General features: G+C 38.3%; 2 protein-coding genes across 2 annotated transcripts; both read right to left on the bottom strand.

The window, feature by feature from the left end:
* Nucleotides 1–575: 575 nt before the first annotated feature.
* LOC144656036 (flavin reductase (NADPH)-like) lies at nucleotides 576–5,172 on the bottom strand. The gene is made up of 4 exons (XM_078516264.1): nucleotides 4,916–5,172; nucleotides 3,717–3,890; nucleotides 2,930–3,120; nucleotides 576–1,561 (listed from the first exon to the last, which is right to left on the bottom strand). Exons 1-4 carry the CDS (start codon nucleotides 5,056–5,058, stop codon nucleotides 1,401–1,403), a joined length of 669 nt encoding a protein of 222 aa, XP_078372390.1. The 5' UTR covers nucleotides 5,059–5,172; the 3' UTR covers nucleotides 576–1,400.
* A 4,419-nt stretch (nucleotides 5,173–9,591) lies between these two features.
* On the bottom strand, nucleotides 9,592–14,497 carry LOC144656431 (flavin reductase (NADPH)-like). Its single transcript, XM_078516652.1, has 4 exons — nucleotides 14,248–14,497; nucleotides 11,743–11,913; nucleotides 10,521–10,714; nucleotides 9,592–10,016 (listed from the first exon to the last, which is right to left on the bottom strand). Exons 1-4 carry the CDS (start codon nucleotides 14,388–14,390, stop codon nucleotides 9,856–9,858), a joined length of 669 nt encoding a protein of 222 aa, XP_078372778.1. The 5' UTR covers nucleotides 14,391–14,497; the 3' UTR covers nucleotides 9,592–9,855.
* Nucleotides 14,498–14,902: the final 405 nt, after the last annotated feature.

Raw genomic sequence — 14,902 nt, 5'->3', positions numbered from 1 at the left:
GATAAATAATGAAGATGAATTGTTTAACAATGACACGAGCATGGGACAAAGAAAAACCTGTGTCCCCGAAGGGAATAGAACCCATGTCCTCCCAGATACCGGTTGGGCGCTCTAACCAACTGAGCTACGAGAGACTCGTGGTTAGACTTGCCCCAAGTCGCTCGTTTTTTCTTTGCATCTATAGTTACTTAAATAAAATCGCTTTCAAATCAGCGCGAAAGCCACTTGAGAAAAATCGCCTTTGAAATCGCGCGCGAGAGATCGCGCGGGATTGATTTCTGTGAACGCGCGCGAAGGAAAACAAATGACACTTGCCGAGGAATGGCACGATCCTCCGCCATTTTGTTTCTCATGCCCGCGCGCGCCCTCCGTTTCCCTATCCAGTGGTCTCCTGCGAATCTAACGAGCGACTTGGAGCAAGTCTAACTCGTGGTGAGCTTGTACATTTACTAGGTTGATATGTGACACGCGTCCTGCAGTAATCTTACTTTCTTTTACATTCAGTCACGAAAAGTTTATATGTAAAAAAACGATATCTTGAGTTTCAGAAGAGAAGAACAAGTGTCTACAGTGGATTAAAGCAAATATACAAACACCGATCTTTATTTATAACCTTACTACAAAGATACATTAGCAATTCAGATGCAAGGTAAATAAACTCAAATGTATCGTTTTCTATCCTACCAAATCCAACGTCTGTCGCCACAGGCTCTTTCAATCCTTTCTCGCGGGCATGACATTGCTGGCAATTGGCATGACATGACATTGCTGCCATGGTATGGCGTTGTTGCCGGACATGGCATGGCATTGCTGACAATTGGCATAGCATAGCATGTTGTGGCGTGGCATGGCCACGCCAGGGCATGAGCACTCGACGGGAGATCTTCGTTGTGTTTACTATAAGATTTATGATCAGTCTATCTATTTTAATAACGACTATTATTTAACTATGACTAAAACATTATACAGACACACTGGCTCTCCTTACAAGTTACCAATCCCAGGTGAGCTATTTTACTTATCAAAAATCTCAATAATGTTTTTTATCATTCTGCACTGAATGGATTGGTTTTTGTTTACAACTGTACTAGTTTTGGGCCGTTTCAGGGTGATCGCCAAAGCAATGAGTACAATAATAACTACTACCGCTATCTTACGAACAAAAATTATCATACTTTGAGGAACCAAACTTTTCTAAATGACTTAACATTTCAAATTGTAATTTTATTGTTAATTAATGATAAAAGAGAAATGTAATTATTACTGGAAACTTGCAATTATATGAAATTGTTTCATCGTGATGTATACATTCATTTTTCTTGATTTTCTTGAATTACTTATTATAACTACCATATTTTTAAAAACAAAATGTTATTACATTGTGGATTAACAATGTTGATTTACTGTTTCTTTTTGGCATCAATCGCCACACCCTTCTTGTCCCACTCCTTGGTCTCTAATGATTTCAACATGAAGTGAGCCAAATCAGCCCGTGGCACTGTTTTTTCACCCTCTGGTACAGACTGCCCCTCAGCCAACAGATAATTCGCAGTTGCAGGTTCTGCAAAATGATATAAATTAGTTTAGAATCTAAGGCCTAATAATACAAATCTATGCAAAATGATGTAATCAGAGAGTAAAATTGGTGAAGGGTGCTTTCTGGCTTTGTTTAATATGTAATAAAGATAAATTCATGACAAAATGAGAGATAAAAAGTCAACAACAAAAATTGGATCGTGAAGTCCGAGGGCCGCTTGTTTGTCAGTTTTTACTGTTTGTCGTTACCCTCCTTAAATAAAGTTAATTGATTGAAAGTCGCTACGAAAAGAAAGTACTGTAAACTTGCCGCAGCTGTAAGTAAAGTTGCTGCGTAGAGTCTCACATGTTTAGGGTGGATGATGACTTACAGTTGGGCCTTTAGCCTGCAATGTGTTAGACAAAAACACAAACTGTTCATAGTAGGTGGTGTTGCTATTATGGTTGTGGCCTGGGCCCGGTTGCATGAAACAACTTAAGATTAAGTGGGATTCAGTCTGCAACTGCTCCTTGCGTCCCGCTGGATGTTTTCGCAGAATCATGGACCCATCATGGTATTTCCTGCACTCTTTAACCGATTTACCCAAAACAGTGCGGGAGAAAATCCAGGAAATGACTGTAGAAAATCCAACTAATGTTAACCCTCGGACGAACAAGCAAACTCATACCCCCATCATCGTACAAGAGGGGGTGGATGGAACCCCTCCCCGGAGTTTTCGTTATATTAAGGCGTAGCGAAATTATTTTGCTCTGACAAGAAAGCCCTTAGCTTACTCTACAAGATGACATAATTTTAATTGGCTGTGACGTCATATGACGTCACGTGACGTCATAAGAGCCGCCATCTTGGATCCGCCATCTTGGATTTCAACATTTTCTTAGAAAGTCGCAAAATAACGGAAATTGATGCAAAATCAAGCTAGAATACTTATGGAATGTAAAAATAAACAAATCTTGCACTTCTGTTTTAAAAAACTGGAAAAAATCAAGAAAAATGTTAAAAATGACGATTTTTGGCAAGACCTGCTTGTATTTATGACGTTGCCATGGCAACGTCATATACCATGGGCACATGGTTGACATATCAACATTTCCGCAAAAGATGAATGAACAGCTACCGAAAGTTTTAGCATTGTAGGGTAAATGCTTTTTTCAAAATTTGGAAAAAACCTTACGGGGGGGTGGCATCCACCCCCCCCCCCCCTTGTACGTCCGAGGGTTAAGTAACTTTATGCAACCAGGCCCAGCCTTCCAACCCAACTTGCAATAGTCCAACAAGATAAGCTACGTTGTGGTGGTGGAAATAGAAGTTACTATCAACTCCGAGTTAATACACTGTATTCGCTATCTCATAATAAGAAGATTTACCACCGAAAAAATAATTGTGCTGTACCTTCGGACAAACAAGGAGGCCTCACAATCGTGTAACAAAGATTTGACTTTATAACAATGTCCTCCATTAATGCCATGTCATTCATAAACGATCGTGCGAATGGTCTTAAAAGCCAGTCCATCCATCTGGGATTTGATGGATCCTTCTGTGTATAAATACCAGTCAGACAGACCAATCTTGCAATGCCTGATCTATTGTTGACAATACCAAACAAGAAAAAAGGCATGATTATTTTCAAGCAAAGAGAACAGTTCAACTATAAACCATTGTCGTCACAATTTACACCACTTGAATGTAATCCATATGAATTGCCACTCTGCAACGTATTTGTTATTTTCATATGTTATTTATCACTACTCTCCTCGTACAGGAGCATAATTGCTAGGGTTTAACTTGTAAAACGTTATTTTCGACTCGTATAAAAAAGTCGACTGTATTGGACATAAGTGACGAGTACCCAATCCAGACGCACAGGTAAAAACGACCCACATTTCCGAACCCTATCCCGGTTTCCACAGCAGGAAGTTATACTAGGAGTACCGGCTATTCGTGCCTCGCTTAAGAAAACAACAGAATGACCCCTCCCCGACCAGCGCTCGAATCCAGGTTCTAAGCCTATAAAATTGAATTGAATTGATTGCTTCTCGATCCACAATCCAACCCGGTAACCATTAGACCACAACGGGTACCACTATCATCTGCTTCAGTCCATTATCGCAGGTCTTAAAGTCGTTGGATAAAAGACCTAATATAAAAAAGTCGAACGTATGACACGAAAGTTATCTACCTTTCCATTGCTGTTGTTATGGATGTTATTGACTTCGAGTAAAGTGTTGTTGGCGAGACAAATGTTCCTTCGTGAAAACCCAGACATGAAATCACAGCATTCTTGCCCTCAAGAACTGGAGCTAAGGACTCTGGATCAAACACATCTCCCTTAACAACTTCAAGATTTCCATCTCTGTGAAAGCAATGTCGTTAATGTTAGGCAAGTCAAATGCAGACTGCAGACCTGTAGACGAGCAGATTTAACAGGGGTCGGGTAGCATACTCGTCGAGAGAACAACAGAACAAACAACAGTAACAATGCCCCCAACACCCTACAATCGCAACTGCTACACTAAAGGACTAGTAGAATAACAAGCTTACGAGAGCTGCTACAAATGATTGAGAGGCGTACCGTGGCTTTTTTAAAAGTAAAAAACGCATTACCATAACTGGATGGAAACTCTTCAAACATTAATGAGTACCTGTAGGTCAGCAGTGTGCATTTATCGCCCACCGGTAATTAGGCAAGATTGAAATACTTTCGCAGGGCTCAACTTATCTTGCTGTTTTAAAAAACGCTAAGAGACAAGTTGCATGAAAGATTTTTTACTTGAGATGTTAGGCATGCATATATATCTTTGCTGTAATGGAGAGAAATAACAATTACAAAATTGATTGAGCTCAATTTACAATATACAACGTCAACGTCAAGCACCTCTTTAGAACCTGTAATTTCATTCGCCCCCTGTTGTCACGCACCTCTTTTGTTTAACGACGTTTAATGACAAAATAGCTTAAAATAGCTTGCCCTGTAATGTATGCAAATGAAGCTATATTTTTAAGTCGCTTCTCAGGTGAATTTTATCTTTTCTTTGCTAATAAAGAACTAACGGATAACAGTTTAGTGATCGGAACATTTTTTGAAAATATTTAGAAACCAGTAACAGAATGTCGTGCCTTGCATTTAACTAATTTGGATGCTATTGATATAATGCAATTGTATACATATATAACAGTAAAATCCATGCATTATGCCTTTAATATCAAGATCTGCAATGAGTTCCATGGATTATGAACAGTAATTATATTAACACTATCGAAAAAAGAAACGGTTACGAAAAATCCTTTGTTCATGAGAGACAGGTTGCATACGTAGCCCACGAGTACTGTGCACGTGCGTGCAAAAATGCACGAAGTCGCAAAGAAAAAGGTACCTACTTGATGTAGAATTTCTCTGGGCTTCTAACAACAGCTGTAACAGAATGACCTTTCTCCAGTGCTTGTTGAACCACTTTATGTCCTGTCCGTCCTGAAGCGCCAAAAACTACCAACTTAGGGAAAAGCAACGGTGACTCCGCCATGACTCAAATACGTACGAATATTCTGATGTACTGACAATACAACGACAAGTGTTGTTGAGCAGTTTGCTTTATATCATTTGGTGATTCATTGTGTTGCATAATTTAGTTAGACATGACCAACCACGTACGAATACGTATTTTGACGCACTGGCCACACAACATATTTCCTGAAGTGTTTCTTTTTTTAATATCATTGGATAATTCATTAATTGTTTTACATAATTTTATGAGACATGGCCAACCACGTACGAATACGTATTTTGACGCACTGGCCACACAACATATTTCCTGAAGTGTTTCTTTTTTTAATATCATTTGGTAATTCATTGTTTTACATAATTTTATGAGACGTGACCCAACTACGTATGAATACGTATTATGATGCGCTGGCCGCACAAAAAAATTTTGCTGAGTTGTTAAATTTACATTATTTGGTGATTCATTCATGTTTCATTGTTTTAGATAATTTAGTGAAACAAGACCAACTGCGTATGAATACGTATTCTTAGACCTTCTAATACTTTATCTAAATCACGGTATTTCCATTCAGGTAAAAATTACAGATTAAAAACAAAGGAAAAAAACATTAACTACACTAACCAAGAGAGCCTAACTACTATTTATAACATAATAAACCTGCTCTAGTGAATCATTGTTTATATTTAGTAGGTCATGCCACTGGTCACGTACGAATTTTCAAATGCAAAGTCCACACAACAAGCTAGTTTTGCTGAGCGGTTTGTTTTGCATTTAGTGAGTCATTGTTTTGCATGATTTAGTGAGTCGTACGTGCACTTCAACAAGTAACAAAAATTATGATCTTTGTTACACTTTTAATAATGATGTGTAAAAAGCACACATACGGTATTCCCATTTAAAGCAGTTTATAAACATCGGTAATGGTTTACAGGTAAAAACTGATGTTCAACTTGAACATACAAATGTAGTAGAAAGGATAATCCTTCCCCCAGGGCCATTTTGATTATACAAAAGTTTCGGGTTTTAATATTTAAATTTATTGCGTGGGTTTAAATAAAGCACTGTTCTAACTTAAAGTGCATTCACGTGAATATACGTTGGTTATTGCTAATTATTTTACAAAAGGAAAATACATTAGTGACGCTGCATGTTTAATTACTCCTGCGTGATTGGTTTGCGTGACATCACGTTCTAAATAAAAAACGGTACGACATTCGGTGCCATTGTCACCTTTTTTTATTAATTTTTTACTACCAATAAAATTATACTACCAACACGATGACAACAAACACCTTTTATACTCGCACGGGTAATGTCCATGTCCATGTCTAATTCATTTTGAAGCTTATTTGGCTTCTGAAATCAACTAAGTTGAACCGATAAACTAGATAATTGCCACACAAAGGTGTCGTGATAACCATAAATGTGGGAATCTGGAGATTAACGCCATTGTTACTCCAGCATTTAGTCTTCAACTGAAAAAAGGTAAACATAGCCACAGAAATGCATGACCTATTGCTTTTATGCACTGTTTACTGGGGTACATGTAAAATGGTCAATGGCTATTGACAAAACAGAGTTTTGAAGTTTCGGTAACTCGGGGAGCAAGAATGAACTGGTGGGAGTACCACTTTGGCCCAGGTTCGATTCCCGAACTTCAAGGAACTTGGCGTCAAATGTGGATGGGTTGGTTGGAGGTTCTGTTCCTTGCTCTCATGATCAGGTTTAATTTCGACGTCTCTGGCTTTCCTATCCACAAAAGACAAACACTTCTAACTGAAAACAATTTGATGTGGGAACTGTGTATAAAGTGCCATTCTGTATATATGCCACTGCAAATTCCTATTTATTTTTGTTTTGTTTATTATTCTAGTAACCACTTATCAATGTATTTTCCGCTGGTATTCAGAGTAATTAGTTATGCTAAATTCTTTTGCACTTGGTGTCGCACGTTTACGTGCGACACACAACCTGTGATTGGTTAGTTCCTGATATTTATATTTTCTTCGACCGTTGAATATTCACTCACGCTTGCGATCCACGCAGTTTAATACTTCGCCAGTTTTAAAATCTATCTTCCTGATGAGTGCTGAAGACGAATTCGAATCTTCCACATCTTCTGTTCCAGTTCTCCCATCAGGGGGAACAACTACTGGCAAAAAACCTGACGGCGCAGTAGTGCACCAGGTTTTTTCGGTGTTTGAGGACTACCTTGAAAATAAGTTGGAGATCGAACGGAAAAGCAAGATCAACAAGGAGGTGGTCTAGTTTAAGTTCAAAGAAGACTAAAAGCAGTTCGAGCTCAATGCTGCGATAGATTCCATCTTGGAAAATATCGAATAAGAAAGTCAGCGAGGTCAACCGAATCAAGAGCGCATCCGACATCTTGCACAGGACAGCAGGCAACTCACTTGAAAGAGGTAGAAGCTGATAAAGATCGCCGATAAGAGCAAAGATGTTTGACAAGTTGTCGCTGAATACGAGTATGACGAGCTTGCGTCGGGGTCAGAAGACACAAAACGTCTTAACAAACCTAGGAAGGCGGCTGGTCGCAAACGCCGCCAGGAAGAGCAGACGGCCATCGATTACGGGAAATAACATAGTTTTGGTGGTAGTGTTGCCAATCAGCTTTTTTGCGGTAAGACCTAATTATTCATCCAATGCCTCATATACTTTGTGATTCTCATAACCTGGATCCGCTTGCAAATCCTGCCATACTTCTTGTTTGCCTGATTATTTACGGGAATTTAAGGGTAAAATAATTTACGTTCGGTTGAGCGAAGCGAATTAGAACGTAACTAAGAAATCGTTTTGTATTAGGGAAAATGTTACAAGTTCTTCACTCCTCGTGCGGTAATGAACAAAAGCCTAGTTTACACGAGCAATTTTTATGTGACAATTTGAATTTGCTCGTGTAGATGAGAAATATTGACCAATAGGCCTTATGCATGATAGAGTGATTTTACTTCAACCGTGAAATAGTTACTACTCAAATAGATACTATTAGACACTAATTCCATTGTTTTCTTTTGTTTAGTTTTCACTATTTAGCACTAATTGTTAGATGTTGTTTCACGGGTTAAATAAAATCACTCTAACGTCATAAGCTCAAAATTCACCACCAAGCCTCGTTTACACAAATTTTTCTCCACCTTGATGCAATTTTCACGAGGGCATTCTTTTCATCTTTGCTGCTTTGGGAATTCGTTTATGATAATATTTACAAGTTTACACTTCGAAAGCAAGGCTTGGTGGTATAAGTAACATATATAATTGTTGACAAGCTTGCGTGCTAGCTTTTATGCCGTCAAATAAAAGTTCCAGCCCCCCCCCTCCCCCCTGAAAAATTCTCACATACGAAAATTGCTCGTGTAGACGACTTGCCACATAAACCACAGGCGGCCCAAGCGATGGCTTCGTTAATAATTTGCAACGGTCGTTGTCAGTTTGACTCAAGCGATCGAAAAATATGCTCCATATATCGACGAATTTGAGATCTTTCGTTCCTAAATTACAATATACTGCAAGCCAGATAAATAAAGTTCATTTACCTATTGTTGATGGTGTGTTATTGTGAAATTTGGTGGGGTTTTAGGACGATTAATTCCTCACTTGCCGCTGACGCCCCCTACTGGTATCTCCATTTATTATTCAACACATGCGCGCGCTGCCCATATATGGTCAAAATGTTAACGTTATCTGTCATCCGTACATAACAGATATCCTGCGATATACGTAGGTTGCGAAGATTCGTTCGAAATCTTGTAAAGCGCTGCATAATTACAGTTTTTCTATCTGCAAAATGTGTTTCGTTGACAATTTGTTAAATAATAAAACAATTATCCTGCTCAATCTTGCGGAATATCGTCTGATTTTAGCCAACTCGGCCTACGGCCTCGTCGGCTAAGTATCAGGCGATATTCCGCGCGATTTCGCAGGATAATTGTTAAATATTCGTTGATTTATGGAGCATATTTTTCGATCGCTTGAGTCAAACCGACAACAACCGTTGCAAATTATTAATGAAGCCATCGCTTGGCATGGCACTGGGGGAATGACCGCTCGACGGGAGATCTCTCTCTCTATGAACAGCTGCAGTCTACCAATTTTAATAACGGCCATTAACCAGGACTAGAACATTATACAGACGCACTGACTCTCCTCTCAAGTTACCAATCCTTTCTCTCTAGTCAGCTATTTTATTTATCAAAAGTCTGAATGATTTTGTGTGTGTGTTTTTTTTTAATTCTGCACTGAATGGATTACGTTTTTTTACAACTGCACTAGTTTCGGGCCAATTCAGGGTGATTGCCAAAGCAAAGAGTACAACAATAACAACTACCACTATCTTACAAACAAAAATTATCATACTTTGAGGAACCAAACTTTTCTATATGGCTTTCATTTTAAATGAGCTACTTTACAGACAACGCATCTTGAAAATAAAATTGGCATTTTTTTTTTCAAGTTTGTTGTTCGCAATCTCTGTGTGTCGAAACCATCCTTGTTTGTTTTCGGGCTTTTTATTTTTCCTTTGGTGTTTTTCTGCGTTACAAAACTGTTATTTTGAGGTTTCCTTCAATTTGTAAGTAATCAGAAAAAATGACTTAAAATACCGTGATATAGCTCCTTTAAACTGTAATTTAAAAGACATCTAAAAGACAAAAGTAATTAATACTAAAACCTTGCACTGATTATATGAGTTCGTTTCATCAAGATGTATACATTCATTTTTCTTGATTTTTTTGAATTACTTAATATAACAACCATGTTTTATAATAACTCAGTGTTATTACATTGTGGATTAGCACTGCCGATTTACTGCTTCTTTTTGGCATCAATCGCCACACCCTTCTTGTCCCACTCCTTGGTGTCTAATGATTTCAACATGAAGTGAGCCAAATCAGCCCGTGGCACTGTTTTTACACCCTCTGGTACAGACTGCCCCTCAGCTAACAGATAATTGGCAGTTGCTGGTTCTGAAAAATGACATGAATTAGTTTAGAATCTAAGGCTTTGCGATACAAATCAATGCAAGATGAAGTTATCTGAAATTAATGAAGGGTGCTTTCTGTTCTTGTAGGGTTTAATAGTCAATTTGTTAAATATGTTACAAAGATACACTGTAAGTGAATGGCAAATGAGAAATGAAAAATCTACAGCAAAGTTGGTGAAAACGTTAGGTAAAGAAACCACTATAAATTTGTTTATGTCATAAGTGAACTTGTGTTTGCAGTAGATGATGATAAAGACCTTAAGCCTGCAATGTGTTATAAATAATACAAAATGAATTCAAAAATGTGGCCTGCCTCCCGCTCCAATCTGCAAAAGTGCAACAAGATAAGCTAACGCATTCTGCCATGTGATGATCTGTAGTATGGCAGTGGAAGTGTTTCATAGCATATACTAAATCAATTCATTGCATTTACTATCTAACTTCGGTAAATAAGCAGATTAACCATTGAAAAACAATTGTGCTGTACCTTCGGACAAACAAGGAGGCCTCACAATTGTGTAACAAAGATGATTTGACTTCATAACAATGTCCTCCATCAATGCCATGTCATTCATAAACGATCGTGCCAGTGGCCTTAAAAGCCAGTCCATCCATCTGGGATTTGATGGATCTTTCTGTGTATAAATACAAGTGACACAGACCAATTTCCCAATGCCTGACCTATTGTTGACAATACCAATCAATAAAAAAGGCATGATTATTTTCTGGCATAGAAAACAATTCAACTTTAAATCACTGTCATCATAATTCACACCACTTCCATGGAATCAATATTAATTGCCACTCTGCAACGTATATCTTATTTTATATGCTATTAATCACAACTAAAATTTCTTCTGTCAGTCCAGTGTATCTAGGAAGAATCTCTGGATATGGCAGCTAGAAGATAGTATTCTACTTCCCCGCTCTAACAGAAACTTCCTCCACACAAGAGCATAAATGAGTACCAGTAAATTGACGGGCCAAACTGAAAAGAAAATGCAGGCTTTAATTTGCAATGGCTGAATACCCAGTCCAGACTTTCTTGACTTAACGGCGCACATTTCCCGTGGAGCCTATCCCGGTTTTCACAGCATGAAGCTACTAGGATTACTGCTGTTCTTCCTTAATGGTTACTAGCCCATTGCATGTTACCCCTAGCCTTTTTTTCAGGTTTCCCTTGCCGTTCGCAGCTACTCAATTGTACTCCTAGCTGGACAGAGTCACTGTGAAACCTTAAGTGCCTCGCTTAGCTTAGGAATTGCGGTTCGATCTAGAATCCAACCCGGCAACCATTAGGCCAACAACATCCTCGGAGACCTAGGGGCAGTTAGTCGGGAAGACGCGCAGTTCATCGGGACGACGGGATTTTCTTACAACTTCGTGTAAGTAGGCGTCAGAGCCGCTCTGCTGGCCATCCTCGCTGATTGGCCAGAAAAACTGTTTTTCTGGCCAATCAGAAGGAAGGAGTTCAAACGCTTCTGGAACTGGTTCGGTAAAAGAAAGTGCCCAGGGGCTCTTCCGAGCTTGTTTTAAACTTCCGCCCGAAAATCCCGTCGTCCCGATGAGCTGCCCGTCTTCCCGACTGACTGCCCCTGGGTCTCCGAGGATGGGCCAACAACGGATACCACCACCACCCACTTTAGTCCATTATAAAAAGTTCATATAATAGCAGAAAAAGTCGAACGTATGACGCGAAAGTTATTTACCTTTCCATCGCTGTTGTTATGGATGTTATTGACTTTGAGTAAAGTGTTGTTGGCCAAAAAAAGGATCCTGAAAAACCCAGGCATGAAATCACAGCATCCTTGCCCTTAAGAACTGTAGCTAAGAACTCTGGATCAAACACATCTCCCTTAACCACTTCAAGACTTCCATCTCTGTGAAAGCAATGTTATTGAGGTAAGTCAAATTTCTTACAACTAGTTGGTACAATATAACTGATTAGATCTGTAGACCAGCAGATTTAACAGGGTTCAAGTGGCATGTCCTTCGAGTGAACAACAAAACAAACAACTAACAGTCACAATGGCCCTAGCCACGAAAACAATAGCAACTGCTGCACTATAAAGGACCAGCAGAATCATAAGAGCTGCTACACTAATGATTAACTGACCTTTTTTAAAGTAAAAAACGCGTCGTCGTTATTGAGAGGCAAACAATTAAGCTAACTGGAGGAAAACTCTTCAAACACTAAAGAGTGCCTGTATGTCTTCAGTGTGTATTTGTCGCACACCGCTAATTAGGTAAGGTTGAAAAGCGTTCGGAAGGCTCAACTTGTCTTGATGTTTTAAAGAACGTTAAGAGACAATTTGCCTAAAAGGTTTTACTTGAGATGTAAGGAATGAACAAGAATATGCCATTAAATATAAAAACATGTCAATTTTTTAGCCTCCTTGAAATAAATACAAACACATGAAATAAATAAATGTGTGTCCAGCAGTAGCAATGAAATATATATATGATAATGCAAATGCGGCCTTACACTACTGAAGACCTGAAAAAAACCACACTGAAAATTTAAAACAACAAAACACAGAACAAACAATTTCATTTCGTTGCCTCCCAAACTCCAATGGCAATTAAGTTCGATTAGTTAACTTTATTAAAAGTTTTATTTCTCTTGTTCTTTGCATTCATTTTAATATATAAATTAGATACATTGGATAAAAAGTGTCTAAAAGTACAATTAACAAAATTGAATTGAGCTAAATTAACAGTACGAGGCTAGCAACAATATGAGAAAGGCTAACATCGCGTACCGCGTTGAATGACAAAATGGCTTAAAGATAGCTCGCAGATATTAATTGTTCTGACAAGTCCCTTTTTAAAACGCGTTTTTGAAAAAGGAAATATTAAGCGATTTCTTAGAATTTTTAAAGCCTGACAGAAGAATCCTGAAATAATGTAAAATCATAAAAATTGTAGCGATCCAGCAAGATTTGACTAAGTTATAAGCGGTTTTCTGAAGCCTTCTTTTTTAATACAACGCGATTATTTTTAATACACCACAGTGAATTTTTTTCAGTGTCCTCGAACAAGCTGGCAAACTGTTGAATTTCAGTCATAGCAAGTTACATGACAATCCTAACCGTAGATTTCACAAAATAGCGACTTCTTAATATTGCTCTAAAAACTGCTCTATTATTCTGTCCGCCTCAACTGCCGCATAAATGTGATAGCTATCTTGCCCAAAAACCCACCCCTTTTAATGCTGATATCACTTAAAACTTGTGTGTAAAAGTTTAAAAGATCGGAGATTTACATCAAATCTTAGCAATCAATAAACTTGGACGATTTTACGCCGAAATATTAAGAAAATCAAACAAATGATATAACTGCAACTTAATTGCAATATAATTGCCAAGTTTCAGCGTGTTTCGTTCTTACAGTTTGAAGAATTTCGGTCGGAAAGTCAGGTACTTTTGCTTTCTTAAGTTGCTCGTCGCATTGCAAACCTGCATGGCGTATTTAATTCTGTGTTGTTGGACGAACGTTAACGTTCGTTATTAATTTTTAATTCTCCACGATTTCCTGCCGCTTGGGAATGGCTTTGCTTTTGAACGAGCAATTCCACGATTTTTATAACTTTTATATTATCTCAGGATTCTTCTGTAAGGCTTCAAAAATTCGAAGAAATCGCTTAATGTTTTCCTTTACAGAAACGCGTTTTAAAAAAAGGACTTGTCAGAACAATAAATACCCGCGGGCCACCTAAAAATAACTTGCTTTGTAATGCATGCAAACGAAACTTTATTTTTCAGTCGCTTATTTCTCTATCATGTGACTTTCATCTTTTCGTTGCTATTCTAGAGCTAAAAGCTATCGGTTTAGTGATAGGAACATTGTTTGAAAATTTTTGGAAACGGTAACAGAACGCCGTGCTTTCCATTAAACTAGCCGCATGCAATAGATATAATTTTTATTGTCATATGCATGGAATCGTTACGAACCTTTGCAACATATCTAAACAATACACTGACACATGCATTATACTCTCAATTCGAGATATGCAATGAGTTCCGTGGGATGTAGCCTGTTATTTACCTTAACGTAAACTCAAACACTATCGAAAAACGGTTAAGAAAAATCCTCTGTGCATGCTTTGAGACAAATTGCAAGTTGCATACGTAGCTAGTCTGCGAAGCAGGCGTACGCTAATATACCTAGCCCACAAATACACCCGCGATCGATCATAAGAATAAGGCACCTACTTGATGTAGAATGTCTCTGGGCTTCTTACAACAGCTGTAACAGAATGGCCTTTCGCCAGGGCTTGTTGGACCACTTGATGTCCTGTCCGTCCTGAGGCGCCGAAAACTACCAACTTAGGGAAGAGCAACTGTGACTCCGGCATGACTCAAATACGTACGAATATTCTGATGCACTGATCACACAACGGTATTAAAGTTCTGTTGAGCTGCTTGCTTTATTCTCGGGTTTTTATCATTTAGTGAGTCGTTGTTTTGCATGATTCGGTGACGGCATTGTTTTAAAAATATCACCCAACCACGAATGAATACGTAAAGCCTATTCTGATGGCCACACAACAAGTTTTGCTGAGCTGTTTGTTTTATTTTTATATCATTTTGTGAATCTCTTTTGCATAATTTAGTGTGATTCATTGTTTTACAACATTTAGTAAATCATGACTCAACTGGTCATGTACATACGAATATTCAGATGCAATGACCATACAACAAGTTCTGCTGAGCTGTTTGTTTTATATTATTTAGTGCGTCATTGTTTTGCATGATTTAGTTAGTCACACTCAACCACTTATTAGTTTTGCTGAGCTGTTTGTTTTGCATGATTTAGTAAGTCGTATGTGCGCTTCAACGCAAATCATAGTTTAATTTGTAAACATCG

Source organism: Oculina patagonica, chromosome 6, assembly GCF_052425735.1.
Source record: "Oculina patagonica isolate OP01 chromosome 6, crgOcupat, whole genome shotgun sequence".
In the NCBI taxonomy this organism is placed as follows: Eukaryota; Metazoa; Cnidaria; class Anthozoa; order Scleractinia; family Oculinidae; genus Oculina; species Oculina patagonica.
This window is presented reverse-complemented; position numbering and strand designations above follow the sequence as displayed.